This window comes from Salvelinus namaycush, chromosome 20, assembly GCF_016432855.1.
Source record: "Salvelinus namaycush isolate Seneca chromosome 20, SaNama_1.0, whole genome shotgun sequence".
In the NCBI taxonomy this organism is placed as follows: domain Eukaryota; kingdom Metazoa; phylum Chordata; class Actinopteri; order Salmoniformes; family Salmonidae; genus Salvelinus; species Salvelinus namaycush.
Window position 1 is genome coordinate 33990047 of NC_052326.1, and position 16987 is coordinate 34007033.

The 16987-nt window shown below is 44.2% G+C and overlaps 1 protein-coding gene across 1 annotated transcript in view; it reads left to right on the forward strand.

Annotated features, from left to right (window-relative positions):
• LOC120065278 (inositol 1,4,5-trisphosphate receptor type 1-like) overlaps positions 1 to 16987 on the forward strand; it is a 169000-nt gene that overhangs the window by 58295 nt on the left and 93718 nt on the right. The window contains exons 18-33 of the mRNA XM_039016143.1: positions 6104 to 6223; positions 9505 to 9699; positions 10095 to 10346; positions 10595 to 10736; positions 10857 to 11010; positions 11251 to 11441; positions 11688 to 11820; positions 11907 to 11961; positions 12103 to 12268; positions 14134 to 14304; positions 14952 to 15032; positions 15258 to 15395; positions 15478 to 15603; positions 15748 to 15948; positions 16210 to 16461; positions 16860 to 16985. Of these exons, the coding sequence (XP_038872071.1) occupies positions 6104 to 6223; positions 9505 to 9699; positions 10095 to 10346; positions 10595 to 10736; positions 10857 to 11010; positions 11251 to 11441; positions 11688 to 11820; positions 11907 to 11961; positions 12103 to 12268; positions 14134 to 14304; positions 14952 to 15032; positions 15258 to 15395; positions 15478 to 15603; positions 15748 to 15948; positions 16210 to 16461; positions 16860 to 16985 (2503 nt within the window). The remainder of the gene's footprint in view (positions 1 to 6103; positions 6224 to 9504; positions 9700 to 10094; positions 10347 to 10594; positions 10737 to 10856; positions 11011 to 11250; positions 11442 to 11687; positions 11821 to 11906; positions 11962 to 12102; positions 12269 to 14133; positions 14305 to 14951; positions 15033 to 15257; positions 15396 to 15477; positions 15604 to 15747; positions 15949 to 16209; positions 16462 to 16859; positions 16986 to 16987) is intronic.

Here is a 16987-nt window from a genome sequence, read left to right on the forward strand (position 1 = left end):
GGAGAGACAGGATTGAAGGAAGAGGAGGGGTGTGATGATTTACATTAAAGAACATATCCGATGTAAACAAATTGAGTGGTCATGTGATAATGAACTAGAATGTATTGGCCTGAACGTTACACTGTCTCCCCAAATGTCTTTTACCCTCATTGGAATGTATAGGCCACCTTCCACCAAAAGTGTGTTTTTTGATCAGTTTAATAACATGCTTAGGGAATGTGATTTTGGGAAAGAGGTCATCTTAATGGGAGATTTTAACATTAATTATGAAGACAAGTGTTGTAGGAAAACCCTCAAACGGATCACTAATACCTTTGACCTTACACAGCTAGTTAAAGGGCCAACCAGGGTGACTTGTTGCTCTAAAACACAGATTGATTTGGTGTTCAGTAATAAACCAGAGAGAGTGACTAAATCATTCAATATGGTTACTGGGCTGTCTGATCATAATCTGACACTTATAGCCAGAAAGCTGTCTAAGAGCAGGTTTAACCATTCTACTGTTAGAAAGCCGGATCAACTAAGAATACCTAAGAGTGAATTAAGCTATTTTGAAAGCGCAATTAAGGGAATTAACTGGAATGATCTCTTGTCCTATACAGACGTGGAAGCTGATAGTCAAGTTTTTCTATCCACAATCCAGACTACAATAAATGGTTTCCTAAAGAAAATCAAATCCAAACCTGGCCAAAAGAGCACTCTTCCTTGGCTAAATGGAGAAATCTGGAAATTGATGAAAGAACGAGATTATGCTCTAAAAATAGCCCTAAGATCTAAATTAGAGCATGACAGACGTAGGTTTACCATGTTGAGAAATAAGGTGATGAAAGAAATCAGACAGGCCAAGGCAAACTTTTTTATTAACATAATTGGTGAAGCAAAGGGAAATTCTAAATTGATATGGGAGAATCTAAAAAAGTTAACAGGGAAAGACCATATTAACACTGCAAAAAGACTAGAAATCATGGTGAATAACAATCTAACACAGGATGCAGTCGAAATAGCAATAGCCTTCAATTCCTACTTTATTGACTCTGTCAGGGTACTGACACAGAACCCCTCCACTGGTTTCTTGGGCTCAGTGTTAGTGAATGACACTCAACCTGTCTTCATCATAAGGGAGGTTTCTTAGTCAAAGGTGAACAAGGTGATTAGCTCACTAAAGAACTCTAAAGCCAAAGATGTGTTTGGGATGGACTCTACCTTTCTTAAAAACTACAAAGAGTCACTCATTGGCCCCATTACTAAGGTCACCAACACATCTATTGGTCTCGGTGTGTTTCCAAGGGTATGGAAGTCGACCATAATAACGGCCATTTTTAAATCAGGCGACCCTGCTGACGTGAGTAACTACAGGCCCATTAGTATACTACCTGTGGTGTCAAAGGTTGTTGAAAAGTGTGTAGCAGAACAACTGATTGCCCACCTCAACAACAGCCCCTTCACATTACACTCCATGCAGTTTGGCTTCAGAGCGAAACACTCCACAGAAATGGCCAACTGCTTTCTTCTGGAAAATGTGAAGTCCAAGATGGTCAAAGGGGGTGCTGTTGGGGCTGTGTTTCTGGACCTAAGGAAGGCTTTTGATACTGTTAACCATGAGATTCTCATCACAAAATTATCCAAGTTCAACTTTTCCCCTGATGCCTTGAGATGGATGAAATCATACCTTGAAGGCAGAACTCAGTGTGTCAGAGTGAGCAATGAGCTGTCGCCCACTCTTAGCTATGATGTGGGCGTGCCCCAAGGGTCAATACTGGGGCCCCTCCTGTTCAGCCTGTACATTATTGATCTGCCTTCTGTCTGTACTGGGTCTGAAGTTCTAACGTATGCAGATGATACAGTGATATATGTGCATGCAAAGAGCAAACAACAAGCTGCACGAACTCACTACTGTAATGGTCCAGGTTACAAAGTGGCTCAGTGACTCGTGTTTGCATCTCAATGTGAAAAAAACTGTTTGCATGTTCTTCACAAAGAGGGCAACAGATGCTACTGAGCCAGATGTCTGTGTCAGGGGAGAAGCTCCAGGTGGTATCTGATTTTAAGTACCTTGGCATCATACTTGATTCCAACCTTTCTTTTAAAAAGCATGTGAAAAAGGTAATTCAAATAACCAAATTCAACCTAGCTAATTTCCGATTTATACGAAATTGTTTGACTACAGAGGTAGCAAAACTGTACTTCAAATCTATGATACTCCCCCACTTAACATACTGCTTGACTAGTTGGGCCCAAGCTTGCTGTACAACATTAAAACCTATTCAGTCTGTCTACAAACAGGCTCTCAAAGTGCTTGATAGGAAGCCCAATAGCCATCATCACTGTTACATCCTCAGAAAGCATGAGCTCCTGAGTTGGGAAAATCTTGTGCAATACACCGACGCATGTCTTGTATTCAAGATCCTAAATGGCTCGGCTCCCCCTCCACTCAGTATTTTTGTTAAACAGAAAACCCAAACATATGGCAGCAGATCTACAAGGTCTGCCATGAGAGGTGACTGTATAGTTCCCCTAAGGAAAAGCACCTTTAGTAAATCTGCATTCTCTGTGAGAGCTTCCCATGTCTGGAATACATTGCCATCAGACACACATAACTGCACCACATATCACACTTTCACAAAATGCTTGAAGACATGGCTAAAGGTCAATCAGATTTGTGAACATGGTCCCTAGCTGTGTGTTGCCGCTTTCCATGTTGTCTGTTGTCTGTAGCTTGTGAGGTGTGGAAACACTTTGTTGCTTTTATGAATTTTGTCTTGCTGCTTTTTGTTCTATGTTGCTCTGTCTGTATGCTACGTCTTGCTTGTCCTATGTTGCTCTGTCTGTATGCTATGTCTTGCTTGTCCTATGTTGCTATGTCTTGCTTGTTCTATGTTGCTATTGTCTATATTGTAATTGTTTTTAATAACCTGCCCAGGGACTGCGGTTGAAAATTAGCCGGCTGGCTAAAACCGGCACTTTTACTGAAACGTTGATTAATGTGCACTGTCCCTGTAAAAATAAAAATAAACTCAAACTCAAACTGAGCTAAATGACTACCGCACCATAGCACTCACTTCCGTCATCATGAAGTGCTTTGAGAGACTAGTCAAGGACCATATCACCTCCACCCTACCTGACACCCTAGACCCACTCCAATTTGCTTACTGCTCCAATAGGTCCACAGACGACGCAATCGCAATCACACTGCACACTGCCCTAACCCATCTGGACAAGAGGAATACCTATGTAAAAATGCTGTTCATCGACTACAGCTCAGCATTTAACACCATAGTACCCTCCAAACTCGTAATTAAGCTTGAGACCCTGGGTCTCGACCCCGCCCTGTGCAACTGGGTCCTGGACTTCCTGACGGGCCGCCCCCAGGTGGTGAGGGTAGGTAACAACATCTCCACCCCGCTGATCTTCAACACTGGGGCCCCACAAGGGTTTGTTCTCAGCCCTCTCCTGTACTCCCTGTTCACCCATGACTGCGTGGCCATGCACGCCTCCAACTCAATCATCAAGTTTGCAGACGACAGGTAGGCTTGATTACCAACAACAACGAGACGGCCTACAGGGAGGAGGTGAGGGCCCTCGGAGTGTGGTGTCAGGAAAATAACCTCACACTCAATGTCTGCTTGTCACAAAAACACTCACAAACTTTTACAGATGCACATTCGAGAGCATCTTGTTGGGCTGTATCACCGCCTGGTACGGCAACTGCTCCGCCCACAACCGTAAGGCTCTCCAGAGGGTAGTGAGGTCTGCACAACGCATCACCGGGGGCAAACTACCTGCCCTCCAGGACACCTAAACCACCCGATGTCACAGGAAGGCCAAAAAGATCATCAAAGACAACAACCACCTGAGCCACTGCCTGTTCACGAAATGTATGTAATAAATGTATCACTAGCCACTTTAAACAAAGCCACTTTATGTAATGTTTACATACCCTACATTACTCATCTCATATGTATATACTGTACTCTATACCATCTACTGCATCTTGCCATCTTGATGTAATAAATGTATCATTAGCCACTTTAAACAATGCCACTTTATACACTGCTCAAAAAAATAAAGGGAACACTTAAACAACACAATGTAACTCCAAGTCAATCACACTTCTGTGAAATCAAACTGTCCACTTAGGAAGCAACACTGATTGACAATAAATTTCACATGCTGTTGTGCAAATGGAATAGACAAAAGGTGGAAATTATAGGCAATTAGCAAGACACCCCCAATAAAGGAGTGGTTCTGCAGGTGGTGACCACAGACCACTTCTCAGTTCCTATGCTTCCTGGCTGATGTTTTGGTCACTTTTGAATGCTGGCGGTGGTTTCACTCTAGTGGTAGCATGAGACGGAGTCTACAACCCACACAAGTGGCTCAGGTAGTGCAGCTCATCCAGGATGGCACATCAATGCGAGCTGTGGCAAGAAGGTTTGCTGTGTCTGTCAGCGTAGTGTCCAGAGCATGGAGGCGCTACCAGGAGACAGGCCAGTACATCAGGAGACGTGGAGGAGGCCGTAGGAGGGCAACAACCCAGCAGCAGGACCGCTACCTCCGCCTTTGTGCAAGGAGGAGGACTGCCCCCACCTGTGGACGTCGGGCCCTCATACCACCCTCATGGAGTCTTGTTTCTGACCGTTTGAGCCGACACATGCACATTTGTGGCCTGCTGGAGGTCATTTTGCAGGGCTCTGGCAGTGCTCCTCCTTGCACAAAGGCGGAGGTAGCGGTCCTGCTGCTGGGTTGTTGCCCTCCTACGGCCTCCTCCACGTCTCCTGATGTACTGGCCTGTCTCCTGGTAGCGCCTCCATGCTCTGAACACTACGCTGACAGACACAGCAAACCTTCTTGCCACAGCTCGCATTGATGTGCCATCCTAGATGAGCTGCACTACCTGAGCCACTTGTGTGGGTTGTAGACTCCGTCTCATGCTACCACTAGAGTGAAAGCACCGCCAGCATTCAAAAGTGACCAAAACATCAGCCAGGAAGCATAGGAACTGAGAAGTGGTCTGTGGTCACCACCTGCAGAACCACTCCTTTATTGGGGGTGTCTTGCTAATTGCCTATAATTTCCACCTTTTGTCTATTCCATTTGCACAACAGCATGTGACATTTATTGTCAATCAGTGTTGCTTCCTAAGTGGACAGTTTGATTTCACAGAAGTGTGATTGACTTGGAGTTACATTGTGTTGTTTAAGTGTTCCCTTTATTTTTTTGAGCAGTGTATAATGTTTACATACCCTACATTACTCATCTCATATGTGTATATACTGTACTCTATACCATCTACTGCATCTTGCCTATGCCGTTCGGCCATCACTCATTCATATATTTTTATGTACATATTCTTGTTCATTCCTTTACACTTGGGTGTATAAGGTAGTTGTTGTGAAATTGTTAGGTTAGATTACTTGTTAGATATTACTGCATGGTCGGAACTAGAAGCACAAGCATTTCGCTACACTCGCATTAACATCTGCTAACCATGTGTATGTGACAAATAAAATTTGATTTGAAGAAGGAGAGTGTTACATCAGATGACCTGGCCTTCACAATCACCTGACCTCAACCCAATTGAGGTGGTTTGGGATGAGTTGGACTCTTGCAGAGTGAAGGAAAAGCAGTCAATAAGTGCTCAGCATATGTGGGAACTCCTTCAAGACTGTTAGAAAAACATTCCAGGTGAAGCTGGTTGAGAGGAATGCCAAGAGTGTAGAAATAAAGAAACCCTTTTGACCGGTATTGTATGTGATCACTGTGCATGCTCACATGTTTGTGTGTGCAGTACATGTTTTTGGTACAGATTTTAATGTGTTAATTTGCATGTCTTGATATCGGTCTGTATGCTCTTTATAGCCAGATATGTTAATGTGTTCTATGTAATTGAATTAAAGACATCAAGGGAGTAAAACACTGTGGAGTGTATTTTAAGCTGCTTAAGGTCAGATGGTATGTTTTCCTCTGTCATTTAATTGGGGTCAAGTTAAGCTTTTGGGGAAATTTTTATTGGAGACTGATCATAAGTCTATAGAAACATGTGTTTGTTTTTGTGTACATGTGAACGTCTTTGTCCATTGAATGATCTGTGTGTGTCTTCCAGGTTCCTGGACTACCTGTCTGACTTGTGTGTGTCTATGAACAAGTCTATCCCTGTAACCCAGGAGCTCATCTGTAACGCAGTCCTGGACCCCACCAACGGAGACATCCTCATAGAGACTAAGTATGCCTCCTCGCCTCTCCATTCCTCTCCTCTTTTCCTTTGAAGAATCAATCAATACCTTATAGAAACATATTTTCTAAACAGTTAACAATATCCAGTGGTTGTTGGTCTATAGTCTATCACAGGTTGTTCTATTATGGTAGAAAAAGAGCTCGATATTCAGTGCAGTACTACTCTCTTTAGTGAAGTGTGTTCAGTTGGATCTCTTTCAGTCGTACAGATCAAGTTGCTCAAGGTGACAATATGATGGAGGTGTTTACTCCTGGAGCACCCACACGATGACCTTGAGCTCTACAGAACAATGAGTCCTCATGGTTGTCCTAATGGACATGCCTATCTACAGTGCCTTCAGAAAGTATTCACACCCCTTGACTTATTCCACATTACCATCATGCAGCATAGGATGGTCCAGCCTGCACACACAACCAGGTTTATGGTTAATAATAATAATATATGGTATGGTCATTTAGCAATATACAGTGCCTTCAGAAAAGGCACATTTTGATGTGTTACAGCCTGAATTTAAAATGAATTAAATTTAGATTTTTTTTTTGTCGCTGGCCTACACACAATACCCATAATGTCAAAGTGGAATGTTTTTCCAAATGTTTACAAATGAATTAAAACAGCTGAAATGTCTTGAGTCAATAAGTATTCAACCCCTTTATTATGGCAAGCCTAAATAAGTTCAAGAGTAAAAATTTGCTTAACACTCACATAACAAATTATATTGACTCGCATGAATTTTGAATGACTACCTCATCTCTGTACCCCACACACAATTATCTGTAATGTCCCTCAGTTGAGCAGTGAAATTCAACCACAAAGACCAGGGAGGGTTTCCAATGCTCACAAAGAAGGGCACCTATTGGTAGATGGGTAAAAAGAAAAAAAGCAGACACTGAATATCCCTTTGAGCATGGTGAAGTTATTAATTACACATTGGATGGTCTATCAATAGACCCAGTCACTACAAAGATCAATACACCCAGTCCTTCCTAACTCAGTTGCCGGAGAGGAAGGAAACCACTCAGGGATTTCACCATGAGGCCAGTGGTGACTTTAAAACAATTACAGAGTTTATTGGCTGTGATAGGAGAAAAGTGAGGATGGATCAACATTGTAGTTACTCCACATTACTATCCTAATTGACAGAGTGAAAATAAGGAACCTGAATAGAATAAAACATATTCTAAAACATGATTCCTGTTTACAACAAGGTGCTAAAGAAATATTGCAACAAAGAAATTGGTAAAGCAATTAACTTTTTCTCCTGAATACAAAGTGTTATGTTTGGGGCAAATCCAATACAGCACATTACTGAGTACCACTCCATATTTTCAGTCATAGTGGTGGCTACATCATCCTGTGGGTATGCTTGTAATCGTTAAGGACTGGGGAGATTTTCAGGATAAAAAATAAACAGAAGGGAGCTAAGCACAGACAAAATCCTAGAGGATAATCTGGTTTAGTCTGCTTTCCACTGGAAACTGGGAGAAGAATTCACCTTTCAGCATGACAATAACCTACAACACAGGGCCAAATCTATCCTGGAGTTGCTTACCAAGAAGATGGTGAATGTTCCTGACTGGCAGAGTTAAAGTTTTGACTTAAATCTGCTTGAAAATCTATGTCAAGACCTGAAAATGGTTGTCTAGCAATGATCAACAACCAATTTGATAGAGCTTGAAGAATTTTGAAAAGAATAATGGGAAAATGTTGCACAATCCAGGTATGGAAAGCTCTTAGAGACTTACTCAGAAAGATGCCAAATGTGGCTCTACGAAGTATTGACTCAGGTGTGTGAACTTTTATTAATTAGATATTTCTCTATTTCATTTTCAATACATTTTCAATAATTTCTAAAAGCATGTTTTCACCCTGTCATTATAGGGTATTGTGTGTAGATACTTTTTTTTAAATCAATTTTGAATTTGAGCTGTATAACTCAGCACAATGTGGAATAAGTCAAGGGGCATGAATACTTTCTGAAGGCACTGTAGTAGAGAACAACATGTAGCCATTCAGTAAACGTCTGTTCTTTCAGACAAAACAATGCTTGCCGACTGCAAAGCACTTAATATCTCCATGTGTGCCATGGCTTGAAAGTGCAAGGCTTGCATTAATTTGTACCTATGTGTTCTGTTCTCAGTGCTACACAAATGAAGAGGCAGGTTTACTCTCAGAACTCCATGTGAAGCTTTTTGGTTCAACCAAAGTGTATTCCCGAGCTATATGAGGCCGATGACGTGGATTAAGGCAGCCCCCCGCACCTCTCTGATTCAGAGTGGTTGAGTTAAATAAGGAAGACACATTTCGATTGAATGCATTCAGTTCTGCAACTGACTAGGTATCCCCCCTTTCCCCTAAATGTGTTAGTAGTGTGTATCGTCACGCCAACATGTTTGTATGTACCTCAAGGATGGTCAACTGGCTGTGTGTGCAGGCTTTTGTTCTAGCCCAGCTCCAACACACCTGATTCAGCTAATCCGCGTTTGGTCTTCAATTTAGACCACATTTACTTTACCAGTGTTTCCGAGCAGGGCTGGTACAAGACTGGTGCTGTCCAGGTTTGAGATCATACTGTTTCCACTCCCTGAATAGTCATGGTTGTGATGGGTGATTGGGTAATCTGAACCTAGATCTGTGGCTAGAGGGCCTAGCACTGTTCCTCTCCTCCCCAGACTGGTGCTGTCTAAGTTTTGAAATCAGGGCTGCGGTTCAAACTCATAAAAGACACCCTCTTTCACTTACCCTCGCCTTATGCCTTTGGGGGAATCCCCGTCACCATCTTGGCGGGCGGTCCAAATGATTAGCCAAGCAAGGGAAGTTTGTAACGTAAGCCCCTCAGCCCTCGTTTTTAGTCAGCTTTGCGAGTGTACAATTATGTTCACTCCGGGGCCTGAAACTGTACGATGTACAATAATTAATTTGCTAGCTATCATACAGTAGGCGTATATTAATAATTCTATAGTTAATATAAGTGGACATGCAATCATAATTGACTGTAGCGCATATAAAGCACCCACAAGCTACCAGTGGCTGAAAACACAATCACCGTGTAAGGGTGGTCCATTTAAAAAATCATTCCTTACTCCCTTGCCCCTTGCCCTGCAAGTGTATACTCGTCACACTTCATGATACGTCATCAGAGGGGATAGGGTGTGTCTTTTAAGTGTTTGGACTGCTGACCAGATGTTGTTTCCCCCCTGATAATTATTGCTGATAGGGTAATCTGATCCTAGATCTGTTCTTATAGGGAAAACTTCTCCCCTCCCCAGATTGGTGCTGTCAAGGTTTGAGATCGAGGGAGCGTCCATCGGAGAGAACTCAGTGGAGTCTGAGGAGGACGAGGAGGAGGTGTGGCTGTTCTGGAAGGACAGCAGTAAGGAGATCAGAAGTAAGAGCATCAGAGAACTTGCCCAGGATGCCAAGGAGGGCGCCAAGGAGGACCAAGAGGTGGTCAGCTACTACAGGTCAGAAACAACACCCGGCCTTTTCTCCTCTTTACTGTCTGTGACTGTAGACGGTCAATAACTTCTGTGTTGGTCGAGATGCTAGTGTGTGTATATGCTGGTTTCATCCTTGCTTTTGGAAATGGGATCCTGCACATTGGGAGTGGATGAGGTAAGTACCCACTCCCTCTCCCCTTAGAAGTTCCTATGAGTACTTGGAAAAGGTCCAATATAAATGAAATCATTCATAGTCCACTTTTATTCTGAAACTAATGATATGAATTGATTATTAAAGTACCAGGAAGTAGAGAACCAGTATGCACCATTAACCTTTCTGTTTGTTGTCTCCCTCCTTGCCTCTGTGTCTCTAAATATCTACGCAATGTTGCCCCTGTCCCTACGCCTTTCTCTCCCAGGTACCAGCTGAACCTGTTTGCGCGGATGTGTCTGGATCGTCAGTACTTGGCCATCAATAAGATCTCTGGCCAGCTGGACGTGGACTTGATCCTGCGCTGCATGTCTGATGAGGACCTGCCTTACGACCTGCGCGCTTCCTTCTGCCGCATGATGCTGCACATGCATGTGGACCGCGACCCCCAGGAACAGGTCACGCCTGTAAAGTATGCCCGCCTCTGGTCTGAGATCCCCTCCGAGATCGCCATTGACGAGTGAGTGGCAGGGCCGACGGCCTATCAGGGTTGGGGAAAGGATTTAGTAGCTGAGACAATGGCCTATCAGGGTTGAGGAAAGGAATGACTATCATGTCCAATGGCCATCAGGAAGGGAGTAAGTGGAGTGTAGGAGTGAATACAATGTCATAGCCTTATCAGTCTTGTGTAGTGTGAGAGTAGCATTAACATGGTAAGAGTTAGTCATAAGTTGTCACCTGTCCCCTACCTGTATCCCTTGCTACCAGCTATGACAACGACGGCACATCCAAGGATGAGATCAAGGAGCGTTTTGCCCTGACCATGGAGTTTGTCGAGAACTACCTAAGAGACGTGGTGTGTCAGAGCTTCCCATTCGCCGACAAGGAGAAGAACAAACTAACCTTCGAGGTAATTGGTCAGTCCATCTAGAGACTCAACCCCTATTGGTCATAGCAGAATGAGTCTCAGTAGGACATGGATTTGCACTAGCTTTGTTCTCTCTTCCCATTTCTTTCGGTCTGTTCCCAGGTAGTGAATCTATCCAGGAACCTCATCTACTTTGGCTTCTACAACTTCAGTGACCTGCTGAGGCTGACCAAGATCCTACTAGCCATCCTGGACTGTGTCCACGTCACCACCATCTTCCCCATCAACAAGCTGGAGAAGGGAGACGAGACTAAAGGTAGGGCACAGTAACACACTGCCCCCCAGAGGGGTGAAAGATCAAACATCAGTGGGGCTTGAATAGAGTTGCAAATTTCCAGAAACATTCCTAAAGTTCCCAGGTTTTTCTCAGAGATTCTGGGATTTTGCAACCCTGAGCTTGAGCATTATTCACCCCATGGCCAACAAAGGACCGAACAATTGTGCTCTCTAATACATGATGGATGGCCCAATCATGTGTGCCTGCGTGCGTTTCCAGGCAGTAACGTGATGCGCTCCATCCATGGAGTGGGGGAGCTGATGACCCAGGTGGTCCTGAGAGGAGGGGGTTTCCTGCCCACCAACCCCATCAACCCCCCCAACGGGGACCAGGTCAAGACCCAAACAGAGCCGGAGAAACAGGACATCCTTGTCATGGACACCAAGCTCAAGATCATAGAGATACTACAGGTAGAAAGGCACACACACACACACACACACACACACACACACACACACACACATCACTATCGATGCATACATGCAGTGGACATACTGTATACACTCCTTTGCAAATGTCCTTCCCCCGAACTTGGTTACCCTCCTTATCCCCAACCACTCATCCATATCCCCCATTGCTTATCCTAATATAATCCCTCTACTATACAATAGTCTTACTCATTTAGTATGTGTCATGTTCCTCCCGTCTCTCTGCAGTTCATTCTGAATGTGCGTCTGGACTACCGGATCTCCTGTTTGCTGTGTATCTTTAAGAGGGAATTTGATGAGAGCAACTCCCAGTCAGATCTGTCTATAGCAGGAACCCATGAGGGACCAAACAACATGCCAGGTGGGAGAAGAATTCATCTTATGGCAGCCATCACTTGGCATGACACCTCTTTGTGTGTTTCTAAGGTCACTGAATTGTTTTCTCAGGAGCTCTGGACTTTGAGAACATAGAGGAGCAGGCAGAGGGGATATTTGGTGGAAGGTAACTGTTGTGATACGCTAAACCTGCAACAATTAGTCTGGCTCATTTCAGTTCATTTTTCATACTTGACACGGCCAATTCAGTTTGTTGTGTGTGTTTGTGAATGTGTTCAAATATGTGTGCTTGTGTGCCCACACCCAGTGAGGAGAACACCCCGTTGGACCTAGACGATGATGGTGGTAGGACCTTCCTGAGGGTCCTCCTCCACCTGACCATGCATGACTACCCTCCCCTGGTATCCCGAGCCCTCCACCTGCTCTTCAGACACTTCAGCCAGAGACAGGAGGTTCTACAGGCCTTCAAACAGGTACTCTACTGCTACCCACCCACCATACAACTAGTATACTGTATATACTAATGATGCATAGGCCAGGGATCTTTTTGATCCGCATCTGACCTGCAGTAAAAAATGTACTGACCTTCACCCGCCTAATGTAATATAATAGAAATGATGACCCACATCTCATTTAAAGTAGCCAATTCTAAATGCATGAGTAGATTGTATAAACAGAAAGACCAGCGTTTTGAGCTGATTCATGCATCACAAAAGCATACCCATTAGCTATACTAATTTGCAGAGGTGGGACACAGTCATTGTTTTACAAGTCACAAGTAAGTCTCAAGTCTTAGCACTCGAGTCCCAAGTCAAGACCAACAAGTCTTAAGTCAAGTCTCAAGTCCTAAACTTTGAGTTTCGAGTCCTTAACAAGTCATAATGTGCTCTTCACCAAATGTAATAGCATTTCATATTTTTAACAAGAGTAATAGTTTGTATAATACATTTACGCAAATCATGAATGCTTTTAAAAAAATATATATATTTATTACTTTCCAAATAAACTTTATATGTCCATGGAAATACATGGGTAGCCATAAGAAAGACCCGCCCCGGCGCAATCGTGCAATGTAGGCTTGTACACAATCGCCCAACCTTAACACACACACACACACACACACACACACACACACACACACACACACACACACACACACACACACACACACACACACTCTCTCCCTCTGTGTGGTTACAGTAGGCTAACGTATGTCAATGGTTTCAGGAACAGCAGTAACATCAGGCAGGATTTAGGCTACCAACTGCCTAGCCTGTTGTAGCTCAATCTTGGGTGCAATGATCACGTTCCCGCACTGACTGACTGTGTGGAGGCTCATTGATTTAACGTTACGTTAGCCTACATGATACACCAGTAAAGTAATAAAATATATAGCTGTTGGCTATATTAGCCACGACTTACCGTTCTTTGTGCAGCTTCAAATGTCAAACAAAGTTGGAAGTTGTTGCGCCTCCATCTGTAATTTTCTTACCGCATGTTTTGCAAGTTGCAATCCGTTTTTTGTTGACTACAGCGTAGTCTTTATTTCCGAAAATAATAATTTGGGGTATCATCTTTCCAAGGGCTCCATCTGAATTCACCTGCCGACGTTCCTCTGCACTGCCACACACAACTTTTTCTCAGCTGCCACAATTTGATTGGCTGCTGTCCAATTCAAACTGTAATCTGTTAAATGAAGAGTTGATGCGCTGCACACTTTTTTTAATAGCATCATTTTTAATATTTGGGCTTGGGGAGGGTATCAAGTCAGTTCAAGTCAAAAGGCTCAAGTCCAAGTCAAGTCACGAGTCATTGGTGTTAAAGTCAAAGTCGAGTTGCAAGTCATCATATTTGTGACTCGAGTCTGACTCGAGTCCAAGTCATGTGACTCGAGTCCACACCTCTGCTTATTTGGACATATTATTATGCACTTATTGTGTGTTTTTCTGAATACGAATGTCTGCTAAATGACTAAAATGTTAAATGTAGTCCTATTAGTCATACTGTCATACATACAGAATAGTCATACCATTACACTGTGTAGCCTACCAATGACCCCATTACTCACTTACCTAATATTCTTAGAGTAATTCCAATTATCCTAACAGACTATAAGTACCCGGTAGGGCATTAGTCATGCTTGACCAGTAAATGACTCCATGACCTGACCAGGAAAACCTGTAGATATACACTCCAACTAGGGCCCAGAGTTGATCCTAGTCCAGTCACATGACCAGGTAAAACTCTTGTTCATCTCTAATCATAAACACCATGCAACCATCCCACATCTGGTATCCTCCATACTGGTGTCCTACTGGTGTGTTGCCCATGCCTCCAGGTCCAGTTGCTGGTGACCAGTCAGGATGTGGAAAACTACAAACAGATCAAGTCAGACCTGGACCAGCTACGCTCCATTGTGGAGAAGTCTGAGCTGTGGGTCTATAAGAGACTGGGGCCAGACGAGGGCATGGACACTGGGGAACACTCTGCCGAGTCTCAACACAAAAAGGTACGGTAGTAGCCCGAGAAGGTACAGTAGTAGATTCAGATTCAGAGTGTTTGATAGGCACATGTACAGGGTTGCAGGGTACAGTGAAAATATTATGCTTTGAGCTCCAACATGCGGTACGGTAGTAGTCCAAGAAGGTACGGTAGTAGCCCGAGAAGGTACAGTAGTAGATTCAGATTCAGAGTGTTTGATAGGCACATGTACAGGGTTGCAGGGTACAGTGAAAATATTATGCTTTGAGCTCCAACATGCGGTACGGTAGTAGTCCAAGAAGGTACGGTAGTAGTCCAAGAAGGTACAGTAGTAGTCCAAGAAGGTACGGTAGTAGTCCAACAAGGTACGGTAGTAGTCCAAGAAGGTACGGTGGTAGTCCAAGAAGGTACGGTGGTAGTCCAAGAAGGTACGGTGGTAGTCCAAGAAGGTACGGTGGTATTCCAAGAAGGTACGGTGGTAGTCCAAGAAGGTACGGTAGTAGTCCAAGAAGGTACGGTAGTAGTCCAAGAAGGTACGGTAGTAGGCATCCACAGAAAAGGAGTTAGCCACCTAGTGCTTAGCTCTATGTGTTAAACTATGGCAATAGAGCGTTGGTGTTAGCCTGCTAGCTATCTTTTGGGAGAGATGCATTGGCTAATGGTCTTATTCTTTAGGGTGACTCCAACTCAAGTGGCTCAGACAAACCAAAGAAACCAGAGAGCACCAGCAGCTACAACTACAGAGTGGTGAAGGAGGTGAAGTCTAAACAGTCTTTTTAACTTTTCATTATACTGTATTATCATATAGGTATGATAGAGCTAGAGCTATGGTTAACATCGTGAAGCTCTATCTACGTGTGTGTGTGTGTGTGTGTGTGTGTGTGTGTGTGTGTGTGTGTGTGTGTGTGTGTGTGTGTGTGTGTGTGTGTGTGTGTGTGTGTGTGTGTGTGTGTGTGTGTGTGTGTGTGTGTGTGTGTGTAGATTCTGCTGCGTCTCAGTAGGCTGTGTGTTCAGGAGAGTCTGTCCGGCAGGAAGAGTAAGAAGCAGCAGCAGAGACTCCTCAGGAACATGGGGGCTCACACCGTGGTGCTGGAGTTACTGCAGATCCCCTATGAGAAGGTACTGTGTTTGTTTGTGTGGGTGTGTTTGTAGAGGTGTGTTTGTGTGCTCTCCATCCTTTCATCCTCGGTGTTGTCTCCAGGGGGAGGATGTGCGTATGCAGGAGATCATGAAGCTGGCCCACCAATTCCTGCAGAACTTCTGTGCAGGGAACCAGCAGAACCAGGCCCTGCTCCACAAACACATCAACTTGTTCCTCAATCCAGGGGTGAGACAGACTACACTGACCCACCATGACCTCACCACTGTTCTTACTCTTACCATGACATTAACACTGTCTTACTCTAACCATCTCTTCTACTCTTTCTTTCTCTCTCTCCCTCCCCCTCTTCTCTCTCTTCCCCCCTTACAGATCCTCGAGGCAGTCACCATGCAGCATATCTTCATGAATAACTTCCAGCTGTGCAGTGAGATCAATGAGCGAGTGGTGCAGCACTTTGTCCACTGCATCGAGACGCACGGCCGCAACGTCCAGTACCTCAAGTTCCTGCAGACCATCGTCAAGGCCGAGAGCAAGTTCATTAAGAAGTGTCAAGACATCGTCATGGCTGAGGTCTTTTTTCAGTAATAACCTCAGCATGTGTATTTGTCAACGTTTCATTCTAGTTTACTCTTTTCAAGACAGTTAATTTGTCATTCTAAAAGAGTTGTCTATTTCTACAACTTAATACCTTAATACCAAATCATATGCAACTCAAGTCGATCACCAACTAATCCTATTCGGACATATTTGACCATCCCTTTTCAACCTACCCTGTACCCTCCATTGACTCTCTATATTTTTATTTATTTTCTGTCCCTCTCTCCTCCATAGTTGGTGAACGCTGGCGAGGATGTGCTGGTGTTCTACAACGACCGTGCGTCCTTCCAGACCCTGGTGACGATGATGCGGTCGGAGCGGGACCGTATGGATCAGAACAGTCCTCTGATGTACCACATTCACCTGGTAGAGCTGCTGGCTGTCTGCACTGAGGGAAAGAACGTCTACACTGAGATCAAATGTAACTCTCTGCTGCCTCTGGACGACATAGTGAGGGTGGTCACCCACGAGGACTGTATCCCTGAGGTGAGCTGAGGAGATGCAGGATGGAAGATGCAGAGAGAGAAGGGTGGGGATTAGGGTTAGACTTGAAGGTCTATAGCAGGGGGCTATGGGTCCCCAAGACATCACAAGCCAACAGTACCAATTATCAACTAACCGTCCCCACAAAGGCCTGTATGCCCTCGTCCCCGTTTCACTCTTGTGGACAACTAATTGTCCACTAGCTGTCATCTTCTCTGTGTTAGACAGTTTTGAGCCTCACTCTATGGGAACAAACCCAGTATAACCATGTCAACTAACATCATGCCACTGTACTCCAGCCCAGGCCAAAGCTACAATCAAGATGCATTCTTCATCATTGTAAAACAACTCCTAGGGGCATAGACAGGGTGTAATGATGGTATTTAATCCTGTCCTTCCAGGTGAAGATAGCCTACATCAACTTCCTGAACCACTGCTATGTGGACACAGAGGTGGAGATGAAGGAGATCTACACCAGCAACCACATGTGGAAGCTCTTTGAGAACTTCCTGGTGGACATCTGCAGGGT